This window comes from Lipotes vexillifer, unplaced genomic scaffold (genome assembly GCF_000442215.2).
Source record: "Lipotes vexillifer unplaced genomic scaffold, Lipotes_vexillifer_v1.1 scaffold743, whole genome shotgun sequence".
NCBI lineage: Eukaryota > Metazoa > Chordata > Mammalia > Artiodactyla > Lipotidae > Lipotes > Lipotes vexillifer.
The window spans coordinates 1,106,254-1,131,452 of NW_006779070.1; the positions used below are offsets into that span (position 1 = coordinate 1,106,254).

Sequence of the window (25,199 nt, forward strand, 5' to 3'; positions counted from 1 at the left end):
CCCCCCCCCCCCCCGCTCTGGCACTGGAAGCAGAAGACAATTTAAGGGAAGGGGGGTGGTCACAACATCCTTGCATGGGGCGGAGGAAGGCAGCGGGTGGTGCTTCCAGGACTGACTCCCCTGGACCTCACAGAACTCCCTGCTGGGGAGCCACACCCACCACTCAACCCACTGAATTCAAGAGTGTGTGCCACAGCCAGGCCTGAGGAGGCTCACCATGCAGATGCCACTGCAGCTGTGTCTTGGCACTTCAGAGCTGGAAAACGGAGGCCAAAACGCCGCTCCTGAAAAACCTGATGCTTCTAGCGTGTTGCCAGCAGAAAACATCAAGAGGGGCAGGTGGGGTGTTAGGTGGAACCTAGTTCCTATCTCGAACCGCTGCTTCCCAGAGAGTCTGGGGAAGTCTTGTGACCAGTGAAACCAACAGGCGAGCACTCTGAAGAGCAGTATTCAGGTCTGGGGTGGATATGCAGAAAGTCTTTATTGGCACAGGAACAAGCCTGAGCTCACACGGACGCCACGTCTCTCAAGAATTGTCCATGTACTTCATGGTAGAGTTGAGAATCTCCAGCCCGTGAAGCTCTCTCAGTACAGCAGCAAACCTGTTATAATCAGAACACAAACTCCAGGACATAAATGCCAAGGTGCAGACACCTGGCCCCCAGAGGCATCCCCCCCCCTCAGGCAGAAGCCGGCTGGGAAGGCAGGACAGGGCAGCTGCTGTAAAGCCCTAAAGATCAAAGTGGGGAGACCCTCAGGAGGCCCACAAAGCACGGCGGCACTCGCCGTGTGAGTGGCAGATGTGACGGGGACCTGAGGGACCTGCTCTTGGGAGCTCCCCAGCAGGTGGCCGCAGAGAGCCCATCATAGCTGATGTGCTTTGCTTTCTGTAGAAGAAAGATTTTATCCATTCTTTGCATTTGAACAATCAGACAGAACTCGAAAAGACCGTAGACATCATCCAGGCCCACCCTCTCGTTCTCCAGAGGAGGGGTGGGAGGGGGAGCCTGTGCGAGAAGGAAGCAGGCAGGCCAGAGGCCCTCCCCACCATGGAAGGCACCCCCTCCTGTGCCAGGGCACCACGCTCAGCCACAGGTGGGCACCTTCCAGGAACGTGAGGACCAGGCGTTCCAGTGCCTCAGATCGGGGCAGAGCGGGGCGGAAGCCTGGGCTGAGAGAGGCACGATACCCAGATCAAGCGCAGGCTCCTGTCCGAGCTTGTTGGGCAGTCTTAATCATGCCGCTCCCCAACCTCGTCCGTTTTCTCCAGCGTAAGAATTTACCCTACAGGACATTCTCCCATACGCTTAGGTCCCAAGCAAAAAAAAAAAAAAAAATGAAGTGGGGGAGGTCTGTTTCTGGAAAAGCAGAGGAGAGAGAAAGGAGTCAGAGAGAAGGGGAGATGGTGTGAGAGGGAGGAAGGGTAGAGAGACGAGAGGCTGGAGGAGACTGCGGGAATGGAGCAGACAGAAGACGACGGCCGTCGGTGCCCAGAAAGATCCCTGTCCCATAACCGTGCTCCCTCTCCAGCTGCAGCCTGAGCTCTCCCCAGTGCCCCGGGGGTTGGGGGCATCCTCCAGAGAAGCAGCTGGGCTCCCTGCCGCGCTGTGCACCTGGGCTCGGCCGTGCACAGCTTCCCCAGGGCGATGCCCGCGTTCAGCTGCACGGCTGTCTTCTGAGCATCGCCGCCTGCGAGCTTCAGCAAGACCGGCACGATGTCCGTGGTCAGCAGGGATGAGGCCACGTGTGGCACCTCCATGCAGTTCCCCAGGCAGAGGGTGGCGTTGCCCACCAGAATCTCATCCTCCGAGCCCAGCAGCTGCATCAGGACACCGAGCTCTACAGGGTGGAGGAGTACAAGCAGGAGGCTGGCAGTGGAACATGGGGGGCACAGGGAGGTGGCAGTGGATGGACATGTCAAATCCCTATTGAGTGCTCTGAGGCTCTCTGGCTCCTGGCTGTGTCTCTGAGGGACCTCAGGAGCCCGGGGCAGAGCCTGGCAGGACTCAGTAGTCCCGGAAATGCAGGCTATGCATCAGACAGGTCCGTTCTCTCCACATCCCCAATCTGAACCTCTCAGCTCCACCTGACAGCCCCCGCCTGAGTGGGAGGCCGTGGGCTGGCACCCCGTACCTGTGGGGCCAGGAACAGGTTCCATAGGAAAGGTTCCTGCCCCCCACTCAGTGGGGACCCCCGTTCACGCCTGTGCGGCCCAGAGGAGGTGGGAAGGAGAGCGTTAGCAGGACCCCTGCCCCGCATGACAGGGCAGTGACTACACTAAAGCCAGGCTCAGCCTCTCCCATTCTCCTTGGTCACTAAGGTGTTTCCCCTGGGAAGGAAGAGGACCCGTGTTAGGTGAGTCTAAGCAGAATGCTTTACAAACGATCTCAGTTTACTTGGAGTGGGGAGGTAGCCCTCAGCTTTGATTGTTATCTTTGAGCTGGGAAACAGCTGAGGCTTCCAGCAAGGATGTGGTACCTGTGCCGGCCGAATGCTAATTAAGAGCTTTCAGAGCTGGAGGTGAGGTGACATCATCTTCACACACACTGCCTGAGTCCGAGGAGGGGGTGACGCATCATCCTCAGTCTTTCCTCCCTCCTCACCGGCAGTTCCCTTTGCAGCTTCACGGCTTGATTAACCTCTGGGTTAATGTGGGCTCCACTTAAAGAAACTATCACTTACTTTTATCCAGTCTTATCAGCTCTTCTCGTGCTTCGTGATAACTATTAGTGCAGATGGCGAGTATCTTTACTGCATAACGTGACGCAGTCTGGCCTCCTGCCTAGATTTCAGAGTGAAATTAGGAAAAGAAAATCAATGCCATGGTTGTTCTCGGCCAGAAACTACAGTGAGCAGCTGTGACTGTGCTCGTGGCTTCCTAGACTTCTGAGCCAGAGCTCTGCTGACAATAGCGTGTGCTTCCTGGCTAGTGGGCCTGGTCCCTGCTGGGATGCAGTGTCACTCACATCCTCCCTAATGTGGCCCTCACCCCTGCTATGAATGTAGGCCTGTCATGTACACCTGAGTAATTACCTGTGGAAGGCTTAGGAGTGAGTGGCTGAAACAGAACAGGAGTGAGTGCTGTCGACTGGCAGATGTACCAAAAAGGGAGGAAAAGGCCCTCCCATGTCATTTCACCATTTGAGAATGAGGGTTGACCCGAGAAGGCTGTCAGGCTGACAGGCCTGCATGGAGAGCATTATGAACCTAGATCATTTTAAGAGGTGACAACTGTCGAATCATAACCCTTAAAATCACCCTATGTGGGGTCTTTAAAATGGATGTGTGTGTGAAGACATGCATAATGCACATGTGTGTGCATGCAACCAGCAGACTCCGGTGGGTGTGCAAGAGTTATACTGAGTGAATGACGGTCATCATCCACGTGGCTGCCTAAACTCACACCTACCACCCTGCCCCCTCAATATCGCCCCTGCCCCAGAAGCAGCCCCCCGACAGAGCACGCTTCCTGGTGCCACTCAGCCTGGGTTTTATGAGTAAGTCTCCCGTGGGGTCACCACAGTAACGTGAGGGAGTGAACCTCACTGGGCACATGCATCGCTGGCGGGACTCAGAGATGCAACCTAGTAACTCACCTCCCCCTTCAGGAGAATCTAGTTAACTCTTGTACTAACTCACATAGATTCACTGCACTCATATTGCGGGGAAAATCTGAACGTCCTTTTAAAAGCCACATGGTTACTCTGCAGCCTACATATCTCATAAATGGAGTTATCTCCAACCTTCTCCAGGTAACTGGATAAAGCATCATGAGCAGGAAACCATGAACAAAACCAGGACCTGAGAAACCTTGTTGAATCCACTCAGACCATCTTTTTCGAGGACAGAGGCCATACATTTTTAAAGTTAGGTTTAAGTAGGAAGCAGGTTTTATGGATGTATCTAATGAACAATTATTTGTTCAACAATCTTACACTGCTGGTCAGAGCCGAGTCTGGGTGGACAGGCAGAAGGGAATCTCCATTCGAGAAGGTTAGAAGCTAGCAGGGGGGAAATAGAAGAACCTTAACTGAACAAAGCCCTCCTTAGTTCTGTTCCCCAAATAAAATATGACACTCCCGGAAATTCAGGAGGTTGTAACCAATGAAGTTATTTTACCTTCAGGAATTTAATCATTTTCTTCACCACTCCTGCTCTGAGGGCCTCCTCAACAATTTTCAGAGAGGAGGCAAGGGTGCGGCTAAGAACGCCAGCAGCTCTCTGAGTGAAGCAGAAAGAAAGGCTGATTAAACGCTCCTAAGTCGGGGGTGGGGGGCAAGAAAGGAGTAGGGGGTTAAGGTTACAAACTACCCTGTATACAATAAATAAGCTACAAGGATATATTGTACAGCATAGGAAATATAGCCAGTATTTTATCGTAACTATAAATGGAGCATAACCTTTAAAAATTGTGAATCACTGTGTTGTACACCTGAAACATATAATATTGTACACCCACTATACCTCAATAGAAATTTTTTTCTTAAAATGCTGATGACCTTTTAAAGTCAACAAGTAGTTTGGTGAGGCAAAAACAATCATTAGTATTAGATGCAAAATAATACCTTGACTTTAAAAATACAATGGCCAAGGAATTGATAGCAAGTCAAGTACTGTTCTTTATAATAAAGCTGCTGGGTAGGCAATTCTAAGGGCTGCCAACACTGCCCCCGGGTGCACAGAGGCCCAGCTTATTCCAGCTTCACACAGGACCAGCGTTCAACCCTTGGCAAGAAAGTCCTGCCCTGTATCACCCATGGGGCTCTGATACCAACAGGGCCCTTATTAGATGGTGGACTTCCTGGATGGATCCTCTGGGACTTTTAGCTTTTCCTTTATCTTTTCTACATCTTTGTCTTTTTATTCTATTCTCTGGGAGACTTCACTGATTTTATTTTCCAGTTCTGATTTTAAAAAAAATAGCTCTGGGGGCTTCCCTGGTGGCGCAGTGGTTGAGAGTCCGCCTGCCGATGCAGGGGACGCGGGTTCGTGCCCCGGTCCAGAAAGATCCCACATGGGCTGGGCCCGTGAGCCATGGCCTCTGGGCCTGCGCGTCTGGAGCCTGTGCTCCGCAACGGGAGAGGCCACAGCAGTGAGAGGCCCCCGTACCGCAAAAAAAAAAAAAAAAAAAAAAAAAAAAAAAAAAAAAAAAAAAAAAAAAAAAAAAAAAAAAAAAAAAAAAAAAAAAAAAAAAAAAAAAAAAAAAAAAAATAGCTCTGTTACTATTTTATGGCCATAATGCTATCTTGAATCTTTCTGAAGACACGAGTGATAGGTATTAATTTTTTCTTCTGTTTTCTACTTCATCTCTATTTTTTGAGAGTCAAATTTTCTGCTTACCTTGCTTTGTCTATTTATTTGTATGGCTTTCCTGATATGCCTGGTGAGATCTACCCTTAGCTCTCTAGTCACATTTATGAAAAAAGCAGTATGTTTGGGTACACTATGTTTATGGGAAGTTTATCCATTGACAGGTGGAGAGGTGGCACTCTCAAATACTAGAAAGCAAAACCTTTTTCCTCTGGTCTTTCAATTCCTTTAGGAAAAGATGGCTCATTTTATGCCTGAGGAATAGATGCCTGGCTGCCAAATGCAGTCCCCCCATCTCTTACTTCTGTCCTCTGCTGTAGCTGGCAGTTTGAATGCTCAATCTTCTCCATGGAACTGCAAGACAGACCCGCTACCTCCCAGCTGGGCTCCCCTCAGCTGTCCTCTACACGAAGGCTTCTTTAGCCCTGCCGTATTAATTACCAGTCTGGCAGCTGTTCTCCATCTTCCAGAAACTAGCTAAAATAACTTACCCTTTGGTGACCTCTTGCCTGTTCACTTCGTCAGTGTGGGTTTCTGCCTTTTTTTCCCCCTAAAGTCTTTAGTCTCATTTTAATGAAGTCTCCAGAGCAAGAATGGACGAACTTGTGTATTATCATATCACCTATCTTGTTTCCCTAATCTGCTTCCTACAGGGGCTAGCATGTGGCTACAGTTGACAGTACAGCTCTCTTTTCAGGCCCAAGGCAGTAGAGAGAGCACCGTATTAAAGGACCGGGTTCCCTGCTAAGGCTACTGCCCTGCTCAACAGGCTGGTCAGCACCCACCTAGCTGTGGCCAAGCAGAGTCCTGGGGACATCTGCCCCAGAGTCCTTGAAGGGCCAGTGTGGGACTAGTGCAGGCCCAGCTTTAGACCCACCAGTCAGAAAATCCCAAGTACCCAAGAACAGTGGTGCTTACCACTGTTGGGGTCGTGTATCATTTTTGAGGATCTGATGAAAGCTGTGGCGCTCTCCAGTCCCATGAAAATGCACATATACTCAGAATTTTCTATACAATTGCTGGGGGTTCCAGGGAACCTGGAGACCTACCACATCTTCCTGGAGCCCAGGTTAAACAGCTTTGCCCTGTAAGTCTGGATTGACTTCAGGGAAGCTGTGGGCTTGCTGGCCACAAACAGGATATGCTGGATCTACTTGGAAGCTTTGTACAACTCTGGAACCAGTCCCCTGGCTATGATCCTTTTTCTTTCAAAAAAAATTTTTTTTAATACAGCAGATTCTCATTAGTTATCTATTTTATACATATTAGTGTATATACGTCAATCCCAATTTCCCAATTCAGCCCACCACCATCCCCCCTTCACGTCCCCCACTTGGTGTCCATACATTTGTTCTCTACATCTGTATCTCAATTTCTGCCTTGCAAACCGGTTCACCTGTACCATTTTTCTAGATTCCACATATATGCGTTAATATACGATATTTGTTTTTCTCTTTCTGACTTACTTCACTCTGTATGAGTCTCTAGATCCATCCACGTCTCTACAAATGACCCAGTTTACTTTTTACGGCTGAGTAATATTCCACTGTATATATGTACCACATCTCCTTTAACCATTCGTCTGTCGATGGGCATTTAGGTTGCTTCCATGACCTGACTATTGTAAATAGTGCTGCAATGAACGTTGGGGTGCATGTGTCTTTTTGAATTATGGTTTTCTCAGGGTATATGCCCAGTAGTGGGATTGCTGGGTCATCTGGTAATTCTACTTTTACTTTTTTAAGGAACCTCCATACTGTTCTCCATAGTGGCTGTATCAATTTACATTCCCACCAACAGTGCAAGAGGGTTCCCTTTTCTCCACACCCTCTCCAGCATTTGTTGCTTGTAGATTTTCTGATGATGCCCATTCTAACCAGTGTGAGGTGATGCCTCATTGTAGTTTTGATTTGCATTTCTCTAATAATTAGTGATGTTGAGCAGCTTTTCATGTGCTTCTTGGCCATCTGAATGTCTTCTTTGGAGAGATGTCTATTTAGGTCTTCTGCCTATTTGTTGATTGGGTTGTCTGTTTTTTTAATATTGAGCTGCATGAGCTGTTGATATTTTTTTTTTAGATTAATCCTTTGTTGATTCATTTGCAAATATTTTCTCCCATTCTGAGGGCTGTCTTTTCATTTTGTTTACAGTTTCCTTTGATGTGCAAAAGCTTTTATTAGGTCCTATTAGGTCCCATTTGTTTATTTTTGTTTTTATTTCCATGACTCTAGGAAGTGGTTCAAAAAAGATCTTGCTGTGATTTAGGTCAAAGAGTGTTCTTCCTATGTTTTCCACTAAGAGTTTTATAGTGTCCGGTCTTACATTTACGTCTTTAATCCATTTGGAGTTTATTTTTGTGTAGGGTGCTAGGGAGTCTTCTAATTTCCTTGTTTTACATGTTGCTGTCCAGTTTTGCCAGCACCACTTATTGAAGACACTGCCTTTTTTCCACTGTATATTCTTGCCTCCTTTGTCATAAATTAGGTGACCATAGGTACATGGGCTTATCTCTGGACTTTCTATCCTGTTCCATTGATCCATATTTCTGCTTCTGTGCCGGTACCATATTGTCTTGACTACTGTAGCTCTGTAGTATAATCTGAAGTTACGGAGTCTGATTCCTCCAGCTCCGTTTTTTTCCCCTCAAGACTGCTTTGGCTACTCGGGGTCTTTTGTGTCTCCATACAAATTTTAAGATTTTTTGTTCTAGTTCTGTAAAACATGCCATTGGTAATTTGATAGGGATTGCATTGAATCTGAAGATTGCTTTGGGTAGTATTGTCATTTTCAAAATATTGATGCTTCCAATCCAAGAATATGGTATATCTCTCCATCTGTTTGTGTCATCTTTGATTTATTTCATCAGTGTCTTACAGAGTTCTGAGTACACGTCTTTTACCTCCTTAGGTAGGTTTATTGCTAGGTATTTTATTCTTTTCGTTGCAATGGTGAATGGGATTGTTTCCTTAATTTCTCTTTCTGATCTTTCATTGTTAGTGTATAGGAATGCAAGAGGTTTCTGTGCATTAATTTTGTATCCTGCAAATTTACCAAATTCATTGATTAGATCTAGTAGTTTTCTGGTGGCATCTTTAGGATTCTTTATGTATAGTAAACTGTCATCTGCAAACAGTGACAGTTTTTCTTCTTGTTTTCCAATTTGCATTCCTTTTATTTCTTTTTCTTCTCTGATTGCCGTGGCTAGGACTTCCAAAACTACGTTGAATAATAGTGGTGAGAGTGGACATCCTTGCCTTGTTCCTGATCTTAGAAGAAACGCTTTCACTTTTTCACCATTGAGAATGATGTTTGCTGTGGGTTTGTCTTACATGGCCTTTATTGTGTTGAGGTAGGTTCCCTCTATGCCCACTTTCTGGAGAGTCTTTATCATAAATGGGTGTTGAATTGTGTCAAAAGCTTTTTCTGCATCTACTGAGACGATCATATGGTTTTTATTCTTCAGTTTGTTAATATGGTGTATCACATTGATTGGTTTGCATATACTGAAGAATCCTTGCATCCCTGGGATAAATCCCTCTTGATCATGGTATATGATCCTTTAAATGTGTTGTTGGATTCTGTTTGCCAGCATTTTGGTGAGGATTTTTGCATCTATATTCATCAGTGATATTGGTCTGTAATTTTCTTTTTTTGTAGTATCTCTGTCTGGTTTTGATATCAGGGTGATGGTGGCCTCGTAGAATGAGTTTGGGAGTGTTCCTTCCTCTGAAATTTTTTGGAAGAGTTTGAGAAGGATGGGTGTTAGCTCGTCTCTAAATGTTTGATAGAATTGACCTGTGAAGCCATCTGGTCCTGGACTTTTGTTTGTTGGAAGATTTTTAATCACAGTGTCAACTTCATTACTTGTGATTGGTCTGTTCATATTTACTATTTCTTCCTGGTTCAGTCTTGGAAGGTTATACCTTTCTAAGAATTTGTCCATTTCTTCCAGGTTGTCCATTTTATTGGCATAGAGTTGCTTGTAGTAGTCTCTTAGGATGCTTTGTATTTCTGCGGTGTCTGTTGTAACTTCTCCTTTTTCACTTCTAATTTTATTGATTTGAGTCCTCTCCCTCTATTTCTTGATGAGTCTGGCTAAAGGTTTATCAATTTTGTTTATCTTCTCAAAGAACCAGCTGTTAGTTTTATTGATCTTTGCTATTGTTTTCTTTGATTCTATTTCATTTATTTCTGCTCTGATCTTTACGATTTCTTTCCTTCTACTAATTCTGGGTTTTGTTTGTTCTTCTTTCTCTAGTTCCTTTAGGTGTAAGGTTAGATTGTTTATTTGAGATGTTTCTTGAGGTAGGCTTGTATAGCTATAAACTTCCCTCTTAGAACTGCTTTTGCTGCATCCCATAGGTTTTGGATTGTTGTGTTTTCATTGTAATTTGTCTCTAGGTATTTTTTTTATTTCCTCTTTGATTTCTTCAGTGATCTCTTGGTATGTAGTAACATATTTTTTAGCATCCATGTGTTTGTGTTTTTTATGTTTCTTTCGCTGTAACTGATTTCTAATCCCATAGCGTTGTGGTCGGAAAAGATGCTTGATGTGATTTCAATTTTCTTAAATTTACCGAGGCTTGATTTGTGACCCAGGATGTGATCTATCCTGGAGAATGTTTTGTGTGCACTTGAGAAGAAAGTGTAATCTACTCTTTTGGTATGGAATGTCCTATAAATATTAATTAAACGTATCTGATCTATTGTGTCATTTAAAACTGTTTCCTTATTAATTTTCTGTCTGGATGATCTGTCCATTGGTGTAAGTAGGATGTTAATGGCCCCCACTATTACTGTGTTACTGTCAATTTCCTCTTTTAGAGCTGTTAGCAGTTGCCTTACGTATTGAGGTGCTCCTGTGTTGGGTGCATATATATTTATAATTGTTATATCTTCTTCTTGGACTGATCCCTTGATCATTATGTAGTGTCCTTCCTTGTCTATTGTAACGTTCTTTATTTTAAAGTCTATTTTATCTGATATGAGTATTGCTACTGCAGCTTTCTTTTGATTTCCATTTGCATGGAATATATATTTTCCATCCCCTCACTTTCAGTCTGTATGTGTCCGTAGGTCTGAAGTGGGTCTCTTGTAGACAGTATATATATGGCTCTTGTTTTTGTATCCATTCAGCGAGCCTGTGTCTCTTGGTTGGAGCATTTAATCCATTCACGTTTAAGGTAATTATCGATATGTATGTTCCTATTACCATTTTCTTAATTGTTATGGGTTTTTTTTTTGTAGGTCCTTTTCTTCTCTTGTGTTTCCCACTTAGAGAAGTTCCTTTAGCATTTGTTGTAGAGCTGGTTTGGTGGTGCTGAATTCTCTTAGCTTTTGCTTGCCTGTGAAGCTTTTGATTTCTCCATGAAATCTGAATGAGATTCTTGCCTGGTAATCTTGGTTCTAGGTTATTCCTTTTCATCACTTTAAGTATATCATGCCACTCCCTTCTGGCTGTAGAATTTCTGCTGAGAAATCAGCTGTTAATCTTATGGGAGTTCCTTTGTATGTTATTTGTCATTTTTCCCTTGCTGCTTGCAATAGTTTTTCTTTGCCTTTAATTTTTGTCAGTTTGATTACTATGTGTCTCGACGTGTTTCTCCTTGGGTTTATCTTGTATGGGACTCTCTGCGCTTTGGACTTGGGTGGCTATTTCCTTTCCCATGTTAGGGAAGTTTTCGACTATAATCTCTTCAAATATTTTCTCGGGTCCTTTCTCTCGCTCTTCTCCTTCTGGGACCCCTATAATGCGAATGTTGGTTGTTGAATGTTGTCCCAGAGGTCTCTTAGGATGTCTTCATTTCTTTTCGTTCTTTTTCCTTTATTTTGTTCCGTGGCACTGAATTCCACCATTCTGTCTTCCAGGTCACTTATCTGTTCTGTCTCAGTTATTCTGCTATTGATTCCTTCTAGTGTATTTTTCATTTCAGTTATTGTATTGTTCATCTCTGTTTGTTCTTTAATTCTTCTGGTGTTTGTTCCTTAATTCTTCTAGGTCTTTGTTTAACATTTCTTGCATCTTCTTGATCTTTGCCTCCATTCTTTTTGCAAGGTCCTGGATCTTCCTCACTATCATTATTCTGAATTCGTTTTCTGGAAGGTTGCCTATCTCCACTACATTTAGTTGTTTTTCTGGGGTTTCATTTCGTTCCTTCGTCTGGTACATAGTCCTCTGACTTTTCATTTTGTCTATCTTTCTGTGAATGTGGTTTTCATTCCACAGGCTGCAGAACTGTAGTTCTTCTTGCTTCTGCTGTCTGCCCTCTGGTGGATGAGGCTATCTAAGAGGCTTGTGCCCAGGCTGTGATCCTTGAAGGGCTGGTTTCCCAGACCTGCCCTGGATGTGACACCAATTGTTTCTCTAGGTTTAGTGCCCTGATCTAATAGGCATAAAAGTTGGGATGATTCCTAATGCAAGTGAAGAACACATCCCAGGATAATGGCCAACAGCCTCTTGAATCATATCAACATTCTCCTCCTGATACACTGTGCTAACCATAGGCCTTCTTAATTTTCTTAGCCAAATGTCAGAAACAGAAGAAAACCATTCCAGCATATATCTCGAAGGGGGCTAAAACCATTATGCGTAAACAACCTCCAGAATCACTGGCTTCAAAATATGTGTCTGGCTTTTTTGACTATGGAAGAAAGATTCCAAATAAAATCATTTGGCCTGTCCAATTTGCACAGAGATGGCTTGATATAGGACAAATCAGACAGATTACCTTGGATAAGTTGTTAAGTGCCACAGTTTACAGAAAAGGGATTCTTAACTGGGGTTCTTTGATTCTAGGGCCTCCACAGATGGGCACTGGTGGGGGGGGTGTCACCAAATCCCCTGAAACCATAGGCAAATTCGGTATTTACGGGCATCGTTTTGAGGAGTATATAATCTGCCTAATATCTCAGAGAATCAGTAGAATCTGAAAGGTGTGGTGACTTCAAAACAAAACAAAACAAAACAAAAGGAGTACAACAAAGGAAGCTGTTTCTGGATTTCCCTGGGAGAAGCTTACTGTGAGGATTCCTCCATCCTGGCTGTTCAGTAGAGACAGGCACTTCCGGCTCACCTCCACGGCCCAAACCTACAACAACAAGGAGCGGGAGAAGGAGTTTGCCTGTCCTGGTCATGGTCCTCTGCCTCTTCCTTCTGAGCGCTCAAGTAGAACCGACCACTCTCCACTCCCTCCCTCTCGCCACCACCATGTCTGTCCATATTTCCTTCACAACATCTTCTTCTATCGCTCTCATTTCTTCCCACGTCCAACTCCCCTAACTACAGGGTGACACCTTGAGAGCAGGGACCACATCGTATTTGACTTTGTAAACACAGAACCTAGCACCGTGCTCAGCGCCCTGGACACTCAACTGGTTTTCAGAATCAATACCTGACAGAGCGACTCATCCATCCCTCGGCAGCTCAGGGACACAGCATCCGCCCAGCATTCCCCATTCCCATTGCCAGTGTAGAAGCACTGCCGTGCTTCTATCCTCTTTGCAGAAATGAGAACAGTTCTTTGCAACAGAACGGGTTAAGGTAGGGAGAAAAGAATGCGGTACCTCAGAGACAAAGGGGGCCTGAAGACACAAGTTCATCATGAGTCCCAGGAGGGTATACATGACCTCTCTGAACAGGTCCATATCCTCCTCACACTTGGCCTTTGGAAATAAAACAAGGTGATCAATGATTTTCCTGCAGCTTGTCATGGTCATCTGTTCCCCTTGGCGATGGTCTCAGTATCACTCACACTCCCTAAAACTGTCAGTGTCATGAACCTAAGTGATGTGGGAAGGTCTGAGCCCAGTTTACAGCACAGAGTGTGTGGCGCCTCATGTCGTATGTCATATGTTGTATGCCCTGGGCTCAAACTGCAGATGGAACTGCTGAAATGGGTGCTCAAGCCAGCTCCACAGAAAACCCTTCGAACATCTCCGCGGTGGAAGAGACTTGATCTGGAGGACTCTGTAAGGCCAGCTGCCCATCAAACCTACTGTTACAGAAAGGGTAAGCCACTGGCCCCATCACCCTCAAACAGAATTTTTGGAAAAGCCAGATAATGAAGAAGAAGCCAATGCCCTCAAAGCAGGTAAAAGACCAACTTTGACTAGAAAAGCTGAAATACCATGAGGCCCAAGCAGGCATCCCTGAATTCTTCAGAGGCAGACATCTGTCTTCGGGTGGCAGCCTCAGCGCTGAGGTTTCCCATAATGGCAATACACTGGCAGAGAGCTGAGGTGTTGGTGACCTTGGGATCTCTCTTCTAAAAGGGGATGAAGAGAAAGCGAATCTGCAGAGAGCAGGCAAATGATGCCAGAATAATCTCTAGGGGCATCCCTCACTCACCAAAATGTCTGGGAACCAGATAGCGTTATGCCACATGGGGACATCGGTGGGGTCACGCTGGCAGAAAGGAAGGAGGCACACAGAGGGGGAGACCCCAAATCACCTTGGCCTGGAATAGGGAGGCCTGGGGCTTAATCCCAGTTGCTCCATCAACTAGCTGGGGGCACTGGGACAAGTCCTGTCCCTTCTCAGACCTTCCATTTCCACATTTGTGAAATATTGGGGTGTCAGGATGCCCTCTAAGGTCCCCTGAAACTTCTATGGCTCACTGGGGACAGGTCTAGTCACAGCACGCTCTCCTGGAGGACTCCTGGCCTGGCAATTTTCTCCCTCATCAGCTCCAACCACCACACCTGCCCTCCTGACTGAGATGACTGCCATTCAGGGGACAGGGTTGCACGTGGTACTTATGACAGGACTTGGCTCAGAAGAAGACTGATGGAGACCGACAAACTCCCCACCTTCGCCTACTGCAGCCCCCAGGCAGGCTTTCCTCCCCTGTAACCAGCTCTGCCCGTATCCCATCTCCACCTGCCCCCACTGCAGCTGTTTCAACAACCAAGACTTGTATAAATTCCAGCTGTGAATAAATAATTAATCAACCTGAGAGGCAACAGGAGTTCTGGGGTAAAAACTGTTGAAACAGCCCCGCTCATGCTCCCAAAAGGGTCTGTCACAGGTGATAAAATGAGGGCTTACTCACCAGCACGCCCGTCAGTGCCAGGAGAACATCTGGAAGGCTGGCCTGGAACCAGACTTGGAATCTGTCAAGAGAATATCAGCCATGATTTATTTCTACCCCGTGCAAACTAAAACATAAATACAGCATCTTGGGTGATGGAGCAGACCGTCCAACCCTGGGCCCGTGTGATTTGCCCCTGCATGGATGATTCATTCGGAACCAAAAAAGGTCGTCACTGGGCAGGTAATGTGGCTTTACTTTTTCTTAGCCTGGAGACTTGCCTTTGATGTTAAACAACAGATCTCAGAGGGCGGCTCTCTCACACAGAAGCTGCTGGAATCCCGAGGTTTCTGCCGAACTGACTTAACACCACCCCTGCCCTCCCCTTGCTTTGAGTCTACACGCTGTGTGCCGTGCAAACAGGAGACACGGTGTCAGCATGTTTACGTGTCACAGCTGTGAGGAGGGCCCCGAGGCACACACACCTCCACCAGCTAGAGAGGCGAGTACACCCTCCCAGCCCGTGCTGATGGCCAGCTGCCAGCACAAACAGCTCTCTCTCATTGTATGACCGTTCCTAAGTAAGATGCCCTAAAGTTGATGAGGACATTAAAAACAAAGCAAGATGCAGTTTTCAAAAAGCTGAAAAGTTATGAAAATCTAAGACCTTTACTGTCTTCCCCAGCAGCAGCTAAACAAAGAAAAAAAAAAAAGCGCGGGGGATGGCTACCCATACTGCCACTGGCGGCCAGGGAGGGCTCTACTTTGTTACTGTGTTTCTCCTCCCTCTCTCCCTCTCTCCCTCTCTCATTTAATCAACACATGTCTGCCAGGCAGTTCCTATTAGGCATTGATTAAGGGAAGAAGCCTCACCGCATAGCAGATTTGCTTGCTGGGAGAGTTACTGTTCTAAGTATGTTACTGCTTCCAAGCTCATTGAGGGCCGGGTCGCCCCCTGCACCTAGAGGGACTGGAACGGGAGTGTCTGACCACAGCCCCTGAAGACATCAGCTGTCCTACACAGTGAATCCTGTGATGCTCAGTTGGTCTCACCTCCCGTGTGCCGCATGTTTTAGAAGATCAGACAGTTCAACAAAGGTTGAAGAAGAAATGTCAATTTCTGGAAACAAAAATTACCTTTCTTCCAGAGCCAAGTCTGTGAGCAGTCCCATGGCTGAGTTGGCCTTTTTATCTGAGAAATCAAGAAACCACACGAGGGCTTCCAACAACCTGCAAAAATCCATAACACCCTCAGGGTGGGCTGACCTCCAGCTGACAGCATCCCCAACAAGGAGGCTTCGCATGGAGGCCAGGAAGGAGTCAGCACCTGAGTGAAATAAGCTGAAAGGGCCTTACCATGCCCACCAGGAAGCCCAGCCCCTGCCCACCCCAATGAGGCAGACACTCTCCCGTGGGAAGGGCTCTACCACTTAATGTGAGGGCCCAGGGGAATTAACAGTTTTAACCAAAGTTCACTGATTATCAGATGCTGACTTGGAAGGAATCTCTGGTGCCTCTGCCCTGGGACTCTGGCTTGGCCAAGTTGAATCACACAAATGACATCTAAATGGCACGCTTACTAATCTGCTGATGACTAAGTGGGAAGGCCCCCTAATGAAGTGGGGGATGGAATCAAGATTTAACAAGATTTTGACAGGTTGCTTAACATATCAGATGAAATTTCAGAGAGTTAAACTCAAAGTCTTTCACTTAGAGCTGGAAATTCTGTTTAAGTAACAGAATTGGGAGGCCTGGTTTATACCTGACTCATGTGAAAGAAGCTTACAAATTTTTAGCCAGTGGCAAACCTGGTATATGAGCAAACAGTCTGGTGCAGCTGCCGAAAAGCTAATGCAGTCTCAGCCTGCCTTAACAGACTGACCGGCACCAGGACAATGAGAGTGGAAGTCATTTGTCCAGCCAGCAAACCCACACCAAGCACCTTCAGCGTGCTGAGTGTCGTGCTCAGTGCTGGGACACAGTACTGAGCTCCTGTCTCGTACAGGGACGTGTGTCAGATGATAGGTTAGAAACAGACACATGTCAAGTGGGCACAGAGTCCACCTGGCAAGAGCTGTGGGAGGATGGAGATGAGGATGACATTTCCGCATCACTTGAAAGTGCAGCATTGGCTACTTGTCCCTTTGTCCGTTCAGTCAACAACACTTACTGGCATTATGTGCCAGGTGATGTGGTAGGTTCTGGAGCCACAGGGATGAAACAAGACAAGGCCCAGCTCCAAGGAGCTTGTAGGCCAGTGTCAGGCACGTGGGGACACGAGCAGAGCATCTGAGGCAGAGCACACAGCCGTCTCAAAGATGATGAGGCATAAATCGCAGAGGCACACTTGGGGACTGCTAGCGGTTCCTCACAGCTAGTGCTTAGGAAGCGGGGAGGACAGAGAGCTGCGAGGCTGGGGAGCTGGGCAGAGCCAGCCTGGGTCACGGGGGGCCTTCTGGAATGTGTGTACTTTCCCCTGTTAGCCTGTGTCCCGAGTGTGGGCAGTGGACGACTTGCTTGGTGGGGGTGTATGGGGAGGGCTGAAGGCTCTTGAGCCCCTCTCAGTCTCTGAGCTAGAGGAGGCCCCAGGAAGCTGTATTCTAATAAAGCCCCCAGGTGACTCCTAAGCGCTATATTTCTCAGAAGTTCAAGAACTAGTCTTAGAGGCAGTAGAGTAATTTCGGCATTTTAAGCAGGAAAGTAACAGGACAGATGTGCATTTGGGACAAATCCCTTTGGTGGTGTGCTGCAGGTGGATCAGAGCAGGTAGTACAGGAGCCAGGGAATCCAACAGGGGGAGAACCGGGGTTTTCCAGACAATAAAGGTTAAGGGACTGAGCTGAGACGGGGCAGAGTAAGACGCACAGTTGAGAAGAAAGAGGCCTCACAATGACCTAGAAGTAATGATGGGAGACGGTGCAGGAGAGCCAGAGGAAGTGAATCCAGGAGATGCGGAGGAGATAGGACTGATAAGTACCATTTTCTCAGGGATGGGGGCAGGAGCCAACCAGGGAGCTCTCAGAATTCTGGCCTAGGTGACGGGGTGGATGGAAATGCTATCTATGAAGACAGAAAATTCAGCTAGAGGCTCTGGTTTGAAGAACCGCTTTTGAAACACTAAGTTTATGATACTTGTGACTTTGCGATGTAGGTGCCCGGTTGCAGAAGGATGTTTCCTTGTAACATTTGAGAGAGAGACTTAGACATGATAATTAGGGCCATGGACAAGAAGAGGGCCAAGGGTAGGATCTTGCGGTCCCTGACTTGGAAAGATGACAGCATAAAGGGGGCTTGCAAAGGGAGCCGAGAAGGAACAGCAGGGAGTGGGAGTAGGGCCAGGAAGAATGATATCATTAGGACCAAATGCCATCAGGCTACAACAGGAGATAAAGACAGAAAAGAGCCCATCAAACTGGGCTCTTAGATTCAGGAGTACGGCCTCCAGTCACCCACATTTATGGTACTGGGTTTATTTAGCAGCTTGTTCTGGGAGGGGTCTGGAAGTCGAACCACCTGAGGAACGGTTGAGGAAACCAGGATGCTTGACCTGGAAAACATTAATGTCTTCAGACACATCAAACACTGGGATGCGGGAGGGCTGCGTTCTATCCTGCCTGCCTCTACCACAGAAGCTGGAACCATCTTCCCCCCCAGGGTGGCATGTGACACAATTCTGACCAAAGAGAAACAAAAGCAGTAGCTCCTCTTGATAAAAGGGACAGACCCATTTGGTGCTAACCTGTCTTAAAGAGGGATGTGATGCTTGGAGTTGCAGCAGCCTTGTGTGACCATGAGGGAAAGGTCAAGAGAAGGACACAGACCTTGACCCTGCCATCATTAAACCACCAAACCAGCTGTTACCATCTTTAGTCTTTTTGTTATGTGAGAAAAACAAGACCAGTTCTCTTGGCCAAGTAATCTGTCAAATGCAGCAGAAAAAATTTTACCTAGCATACGGGTATCATGTCTCTGAAGCTTCACCATAAGTCTGTGGTACAGATGAGAGACCAGGCACATCAAGGCTAATCAGCTTTCCTGGGTCACACAAGTAGAAAGAGACAAGCAGAGGATGTGGGCTCCTGACTGCTTGAATCTAAAACCCCAGAGCTTTCCACAAAGGGATACTGGCCCTCACTCGGCTCCTGTCCTTGCACATTTGTCCCTTCACTTTCTCATTTGGGGAGGAATGTGAGGGTCATGGAACCTGTGTGCAGCCCTGTCCTGTTTCAGACTATCTCATTTCACTTCAGAGAACATGTTCCATCTCTTTCCGGTTTAACTGGAGATGGACATTAACGAGAAGAGTGGGCACACAGGTAACAAACTGAGGTTTCTTTGACTGTCTAAGGAAAGTAGGCAGGACTACACAAGATGATCACAAATGCCAAGACACTGGAAAAGTTCAAATGAAACTCAAGCAATTCAAAGATAGCTGGGGAGAAAGCTTATGATAACTATAGCTACATTTACTCAAAGAGACCAAAACCAAATGAAAAAACATATGATGAAGGTATTGAGGAAATGACTGCAGAGTCATTTGAAATGTGAAATGCGCTTTTGAGGATTTAACTCTGCTAACGATCCATTTGCCCGTGTAGGTTGAGCTTCGGGGGCTGCCAAGGCCTTTCCTGTGAGCCATGGGGCTGTGAGCTGGGCTGAGAAGGGGAGAGTCACAGCCAAGGCTTATCCTGTCCTCAGCACACATGGACTTCCTCACTGACATGGGACCAGCCCCAGAGGTCTCGCTGTGGTCCAAGAAGGTCTGACACAGCTTCACATTTGACTGCTTTCCTTTTGGGGAACAGAGAGTAGGAGAGAGGCTCCAAGGCCTGGGAGACAGCTGGCTGAGATGCCCTGAGTCACTAGCTGCACTTTCTCCTGCCCCATCTGTGAAATGGGGTAATGACACTTATCTTGCCTCCCTCCCAATGAGATGATAGTGAACAGAATCGGAAGCCAACTTGTTTTTAGGTTACATAGGCAGCATTTATAAAGCAAAGGTAAAATCATTGCTACTATTTCTTTTAGGTTGAACCACATGAAATTGCCAACGTGCAGCCTTTTGTGACATAAAAAGTGGCAATTTCACATATTCAAAGTAATAATCTTTAGAAGGAAAAGCACTGGGCAGAATCACTGTGCTTCAGTCATTTTTAAAAAACGTTTACTTAGGAAAGAGGAGCATTCCATTCCTATCACCTTAAGCCTTGGAAAGACCTACATGTAACAGTATTTGCAATGTGTTTTATTACTTATACCCTACCTTGCTCCAGAAAGGGTTTAAGGATATGCAAAATCGGATAGTATTACCTGAAACAGGAATAAATGAAGAAAAGTAAGGACAGGAACAGGGTAGAGCCAGGACTGAGGCTAAAAGGGCAGAAACAAATAGCCTATTTCACAGTTGGGTTCCCAATTGCTGGTTTTGGAAGTGCTGCCGTATTTACAAGGTCTGCAATGCCTGTGAGATGGAAACAGGCTCAGGAGAAGTGACACTGTCCATGGTACCAAGTTCAGACAGGCGTGTCCTGAAGGTCCTCATGAGGGAGTGTTCTTCTCAAAGGCTCTTTCTGTTTCTGATCCTTAATCTGGTAGCCTGGCACCTCTCACGTCAGAGATGTGAGACAGGAGCCAGGCAGGTGTTATGTGGCAGGTAAGGTCTGAGATGCTGCCAGGAAGCTCCCACCCACAGCGCAGAGCCTTACCCGGTCAGGTCAAGGTGGCCCATGATCAGGCTCCGTCCATTCTCCGTCTGCGCGAGCTGCAGCAGCAGGGCCAGGGTCTGCTGCCGGATGTTCGGGACCCTGGAGGCCAAGAGAGAGGGCAGCAGCTGGCCCGTGTCGGGGCGCAGCACAAGTAGGCGCTGGTTCTCCTCTGCAAAACACAGGGCACGTCCGTCTAGCGCAGACCATGACAGCAGTCACACCAGTTCTGTCTCCCCACATCTCAACGGGAAACCCAACTCTTCCCCATGCGTTTGAGAGGCAGGATAATGAAGGGTAAGAGCACGGATTCTAGAACCAGACTGCAGGGTCTGAATGACCAAGAAACGACCTTAGCCGAGTCATCAACCCCTGTGCTCCTTATCAGTGGGACGAGGAAGGCGACCAACATAACAGAGTTGTCGTGAGGATCAAGTGAGTTAATATGTGATGGTGCGGAGAACAGGGGCTGGCACACATACATTAGCTCTTACCACTATTCTGGCCAGAGGCCTCTCGGCATACGGTGTGCAGAAATGTGAGGAAAGGAAAAGAAATCAGCTAAATGGTGGAAGAGCTTTAGACCATCGGTTTTCATATAATGGCCAGAGCAACTATTTCAGTTTTTTCTAGAAAACTAGAACGATCACATGAGAACGTTAATTAATAAAGAATGCTCCCCTTCCTAGACCATGAGCTATTTCCAGGGTGGTGGCATCAGATTTGCCCGCACCCCGCTTTCGCCTGGTGCATTTTCTAATGAGGTACGTGAATTTGAGAGCAGGCAGAGGTACAGGCTGGGGTATGAGGCTAAGCTATGAAAGAGCAGAGTTTGTTTAGTTTACATAAAAATGAAAAGTAGCTCAGTGCAAACAATTCAAATAACACAACGTGTATACAGCTGAAAATGAAAGTTCTCTTCTCTCATCCGTATCCCCTCCAGGTAAGCCCTTTCCCTAAGGGGGCTAGTATTCACCCTTCTTATGAACAATGTTAAAATATGATACATCCTACCCTGAAACTGGCTTTTCTCTCTCAGTCAGCACTATATCACAGACATATTTCCATGTCTTTATTATTAAGCATTCCTTTGTCCTTTTTAAAAACTGCTCTGTATTTATTGAATTGGATATACCAAGATTTCATTGATCTGAGATACAGCATGTACGTCACAGGCTGTGTCCGACAGTATTTTTCCAGATACTAAAGAAAGAGGTGACCCCAAGGTTCACAGAAACCAAAGTGGGCTGCAGGGTGAGGAAGTTGGGCTGCACGGAGGGAAGCATGTCCAATTCATACTGAGGAAACACCCGGTCACCAAGCCTGCCTCCCTAACCCTTGGGCAGGGCGATTTGCAAAAACACTGCTCGGAGCTGGTGCAGTGTTCTACAAGTAGCAGGGCACCTTGATTAGGATTATTAGTCTGAATGTAATTCCCTGCAGGGAAGAGTCCCCCTGATTCTCTAGAATTTAAGAATTCTAGAATTTAACATGATTCCTCCACCCTACTAAATCAGGAAAAAAATCATATTACTTCATATTCAGCATTTAATCGTTTACAAGCTGCATTTACAAGCTCTCTCGACAGCTCCCCACAGAAGCCTGTGCATGGCATACACAGCTATCATTCTTCCCATTTTCACTGTTTCATGTCCAAAGTCAAACATTTTCCCCTCATTAAAAAAAAAATACAATTGTTTTAAAAAATGAGGGAAATGCCTAAAATTTTTATTGAGGTCACTAAAGTGATAAGATTGTACAAAAACTCAGTGAACCCCAGAAGAGGCTAATATGCAAAAAAGGAAGAGTTATGGTAAATAACTCCCCATAGCATGTTACTGTCCCAATATTATGCATTAATTAATCAGTGTCACAAGAGGCCAGCAGGGATGGTTGTAAATCTCATGATGCTGAAACCGGTACTGTGGTCAGCAAAAAAGGAGCACTTTCAGCAGACAGAAAAGGAAAAACTCTGCCTGCCTCACTGCCAGTGCACGAGCTGAAATCACTAGTCTGCAAAGAGCCAGGGCAAGTGCCCAGGTGATGAGACCACGCATGATGCTGACCATGACCTTGCCCACTGCAGAGGCGGCTGCGAGGTTGCCGGAGACACGACTGCAGCGCAGGTCTCGCTTCTGATCCATATGCTTTTCCAGGGGAGGGTCTAGACCGCCATCTCCAGGGCCTGTCCTAGAGGAACAATCCTGCCTGCTCACACCCCCGCCCCGTAGCCCTCCCATTACCAGCGCATTAACGATGATTGATGGTTATTCCCTGGCTTACCGTTCTCACTGCACACCGCTTGCCAGAGCCTGAGAACAGACATGCACACTTTCTCTTCCACTGCATCTCTTCCTGCTGTGGAAAAGCACCTACAATGGGCAAGGGAGAGCAATATTAAAACTGCAAATCAGTCTTGATCTTCCTTTCAGTTGGTTTTATTTTACCTCCAGACTCCTCAAATGTGGGTTTAAGAAAGTCACTTCTTTTTTTTTTTTTTTTTTTTGCGTTCCGCGGGCCTCTCACTGTTGTGGCCTCCCCCATTGCGGAGCACAGGCTCCGGACGCGCAGGCTCAGCGGCCATGGCTCACAGGCCCAGCCGCTCCGCGGCATGTGGGATCCTCCCGGACTGGGGCACGAACCCGCGTCCCCTGCATCGGCAGGCCGACTCTCAACCACTGCGCCACCAGGGAAGCCCAAGAAAGTCACTTCTTAATCCAGAGCCGCAGGTCACCAGGACCAAAAGGGACTGCTAGGACCTCAACTGAGAGCTCCAGGACAAGGATGCAGCCGAGGAAGCTGGGTCTGCACAGAGGGAGGGTGGTGAGCCAGGGGCCAGGGTGTTGGCTGCAGCAGGACCAATGAACTGTGGTGGGCCAGCAGACCACTTAGGGTTCGTGAGCCTCATCACACACACAAACGTGTGCCGGTGACTCCAACCCACACCAGTGTCCTAAGCCATGGGAACTGCACCAGAACAACTGAAATACAAAACAAATTTAGCAAACTAAATCCTGCCATATGGGTCTTTCTTCAGATACAATGATAGATGAGATCAGCCAGGAACCAGCTGATCTCATTTCCTGTTATGATCAGCAAAGTCCAAAAGAGGACAAGAACAAAGAGCAATCTTGCAAAAACTGGTGGGAAACCAGCAAGAGTGGTCATTTCTCTGACTCTGAAGTGCTTGGAGGAACCCTGGGAAGTTTTCATAACCCAGTATTGACTGAAGGTAGTACCACCCAGTGATCACGCTGCCTGTGTGATGAGTGTCTGATTTCATGAGAAATGGTTGTCTTTCCTTGCTTTGATGCCAGGCTGTCTTTACAAACATCCCTACCTTCTTATGACCTCATTCTCACTGATGATACTGAATCCATTGTGTGTTCTGAATAAAGTTCGTTCCGTGCCTGAAACAAGTTCAGAGAAAACCGTGTCGTCAGACTCCTGAACTGTCTGGCTGATGTCTAGCTGTCACAGAGCCAGATGATAATAGAAACCCAATAATGGAATGTCTAGATCACCAAATCCACAGTTTGGGCAGAAACAAATACCTCCGATTCTGAAACCTAAGGCTGTCATCAGCCACTTGGTGACGCCGTGAGAGGGACGCCCTGTTCAGAGAAGGAGAGCTGAGCTCGGGGGGCCCCAAGAGTGATCTGACAACTCATCATTCTGTAATCTCTAGAGAGTCTCCAGGAGCCGCTTAACCTCCTAGAAGAACTGGCATATCCATCTGTTCTTAATAAATGTTTATTTCAAAGCTGTTTCCAGGCTCTAGAGAGGAACCTATAATCTCCAAGAAACTACTGCAGGGGTGTTTGAGCACCCTCCACTGTACACTAAAGGAAATCAGACTCCATCCATTTGTACAAACATCATTCTGTCACTGAGTAACAACACTGGTTTCAGCCCTGGGATCAGTAATTACAGAAACTATAAAACAGAGCACTGTGGCTCTTGTTAGCAGGAGGACAGCTGATGTTTGCTCTGAAACTATTTCCGCATCCTAAGCAGCCATTAAGTGAAACTGGGATGAACGTTACAGTTTATCCTACAAAATTCTGTCTTCCATTCCTCTACGGTTGGGGGGAAATTTGTGGGGCTGGTACAGGGTGTTGGGGGTGTATGTGGGGTCTGTGTGGGATATGCAAAGTGTGTGTGGGTATGTGCAGCATGTGGGGAACACCCGTGAGGGGTGAACGTGTGTGGTGTGCTTGTATGTGATATAAGCATATATGGTATATTTGTCTCACACGCATGGTGTGTGTGTGTGTGTGTGTGTGTGTGTGTGTGATGTATGTGATATAAGTATACATGATAGTGAGCACATGCTGTGTGTGTGTGTGTGTGTGTGTATGTGTTGTGAGTATATATGGAGTGCATGCCGTCTGTGTGATTTGTGTCATATTGTGTGGTGTTTACAGCATGTGTGTCATGTGTCAGCATGCTCTGAGGAGAGGATGGAGCTGGGATGGTTTATGTTTCTTAAGCACCACCTCTAGCACCTACATTATAGTAGACCTTCAATATTGGTGGAAGGAAGGGAGGAACGGATTCTTTGTCTGGTGAGGACAGACCTCTAAACTCTGTCCCTTTATACTGACAATATTCATGAGATCACACACATCGCTGGCTTACAATCCTTCATCATGTCAGTCAGGATTTCAATCCCCCCTGCATAGAACAAGGGGATCTGATCAGGCTTGGAAAGAATCTCCAGAAGATTCTTGGTCGTCACGGCTGTGTTCGTGCCTGAATCCAGTGCTTCCTGGGCTTCCTTCTCTTGAAGGTCTGCTTTCTCCCGAAGATCTACCTGATTCAGGTAGTCTGGCAAAACAAGAAGGAAAACACAACAAAACCCTAACAATCAACATGTCCACACATGGAGCAACCTGTTTTTGAGGATGGGAGGCTGAAAGGCAGAAAGCATTAAAATAATTCAGACTCATCTTCAGCAAGGAAAATTTTAGGAGGCGTGTACAGTTTCTACCAGGAATCTTAAAACATCTTGGGAATTATTCAAGGACAACATTGTTCCTTGTCTAGAAGGCTTGGAGGGAGGATGGTGGAGAAAAGGAGGAAGGCCAAGAACAGAGGAAGAGGAGCAAGGCTGGGCTGTTATGAGAGGATGTGATTGTGCAGGGCTGGGCGTGGC

The 25,199-nt window shown here is 46.6% G+C and overlaps 1 protein-coding gene across 1 annotated transcript in view; it reads right to left on the bottom strand.

Moving 5' to 3' along the window:
* Window positions 1-526: 526 nt before the first annotated feature.
* TTC12 (tetratricopeptide repeat domain 12) overlaps window positions 527-25,199 on the bottom strand; it is a 46,618-nt gene continuing 21,945 nt past the window's right edge. The window contains exons 9-21 of the mRNA XM_007452214.1: window positions 24,683-24,871; window positions 23,382-23,451; window positions 22,325-22,413; window positions 20,045-20,213; window positions 15,477-15,569; window positions 14,361-14,421; window positions 13,437-13,574; window positions 12,874-12,972; window positions 12,330-12,398; window positions 4,120-4,221; window positions 2,683-2,782; window positions 1,614-1,839; window positions 527-602 (exon numbers count right to left, since the gene is read on the bottom strand). Of these exons, the coding sequence (XP_007452276.1) occupies window positions 527-602; window positions 1,614-1,839; window positions 2,683-2,782; window positions 4,120-4,221; window positions 12,330-12,398; window positions 12,874-12,972; window positions 13,437-13,574; window positions 14,361-14,421; window positions 15,477-15,569; window positions 20,045-20,213; window positions 22,325-22,413; window positions 23,382-23,451; window positions 24,683-24,871 (1,481 nt within the window). The remainder of the gene's footprint in view (window positions 603-1,613; window positions 1,840-2,682; window positions 2,783-4,119; window positions 4,222-12,329; window positions 12,399-12,873; window positions 12,973-13,436; window positions 13,575-14,360; window positions 14,422-15,476; window positions 15,570-20,044; window positions 20,214-22,324; window positions 22,414-23,381; window positions 23,452-24,682; window positions 24,872-25,199) is intronic.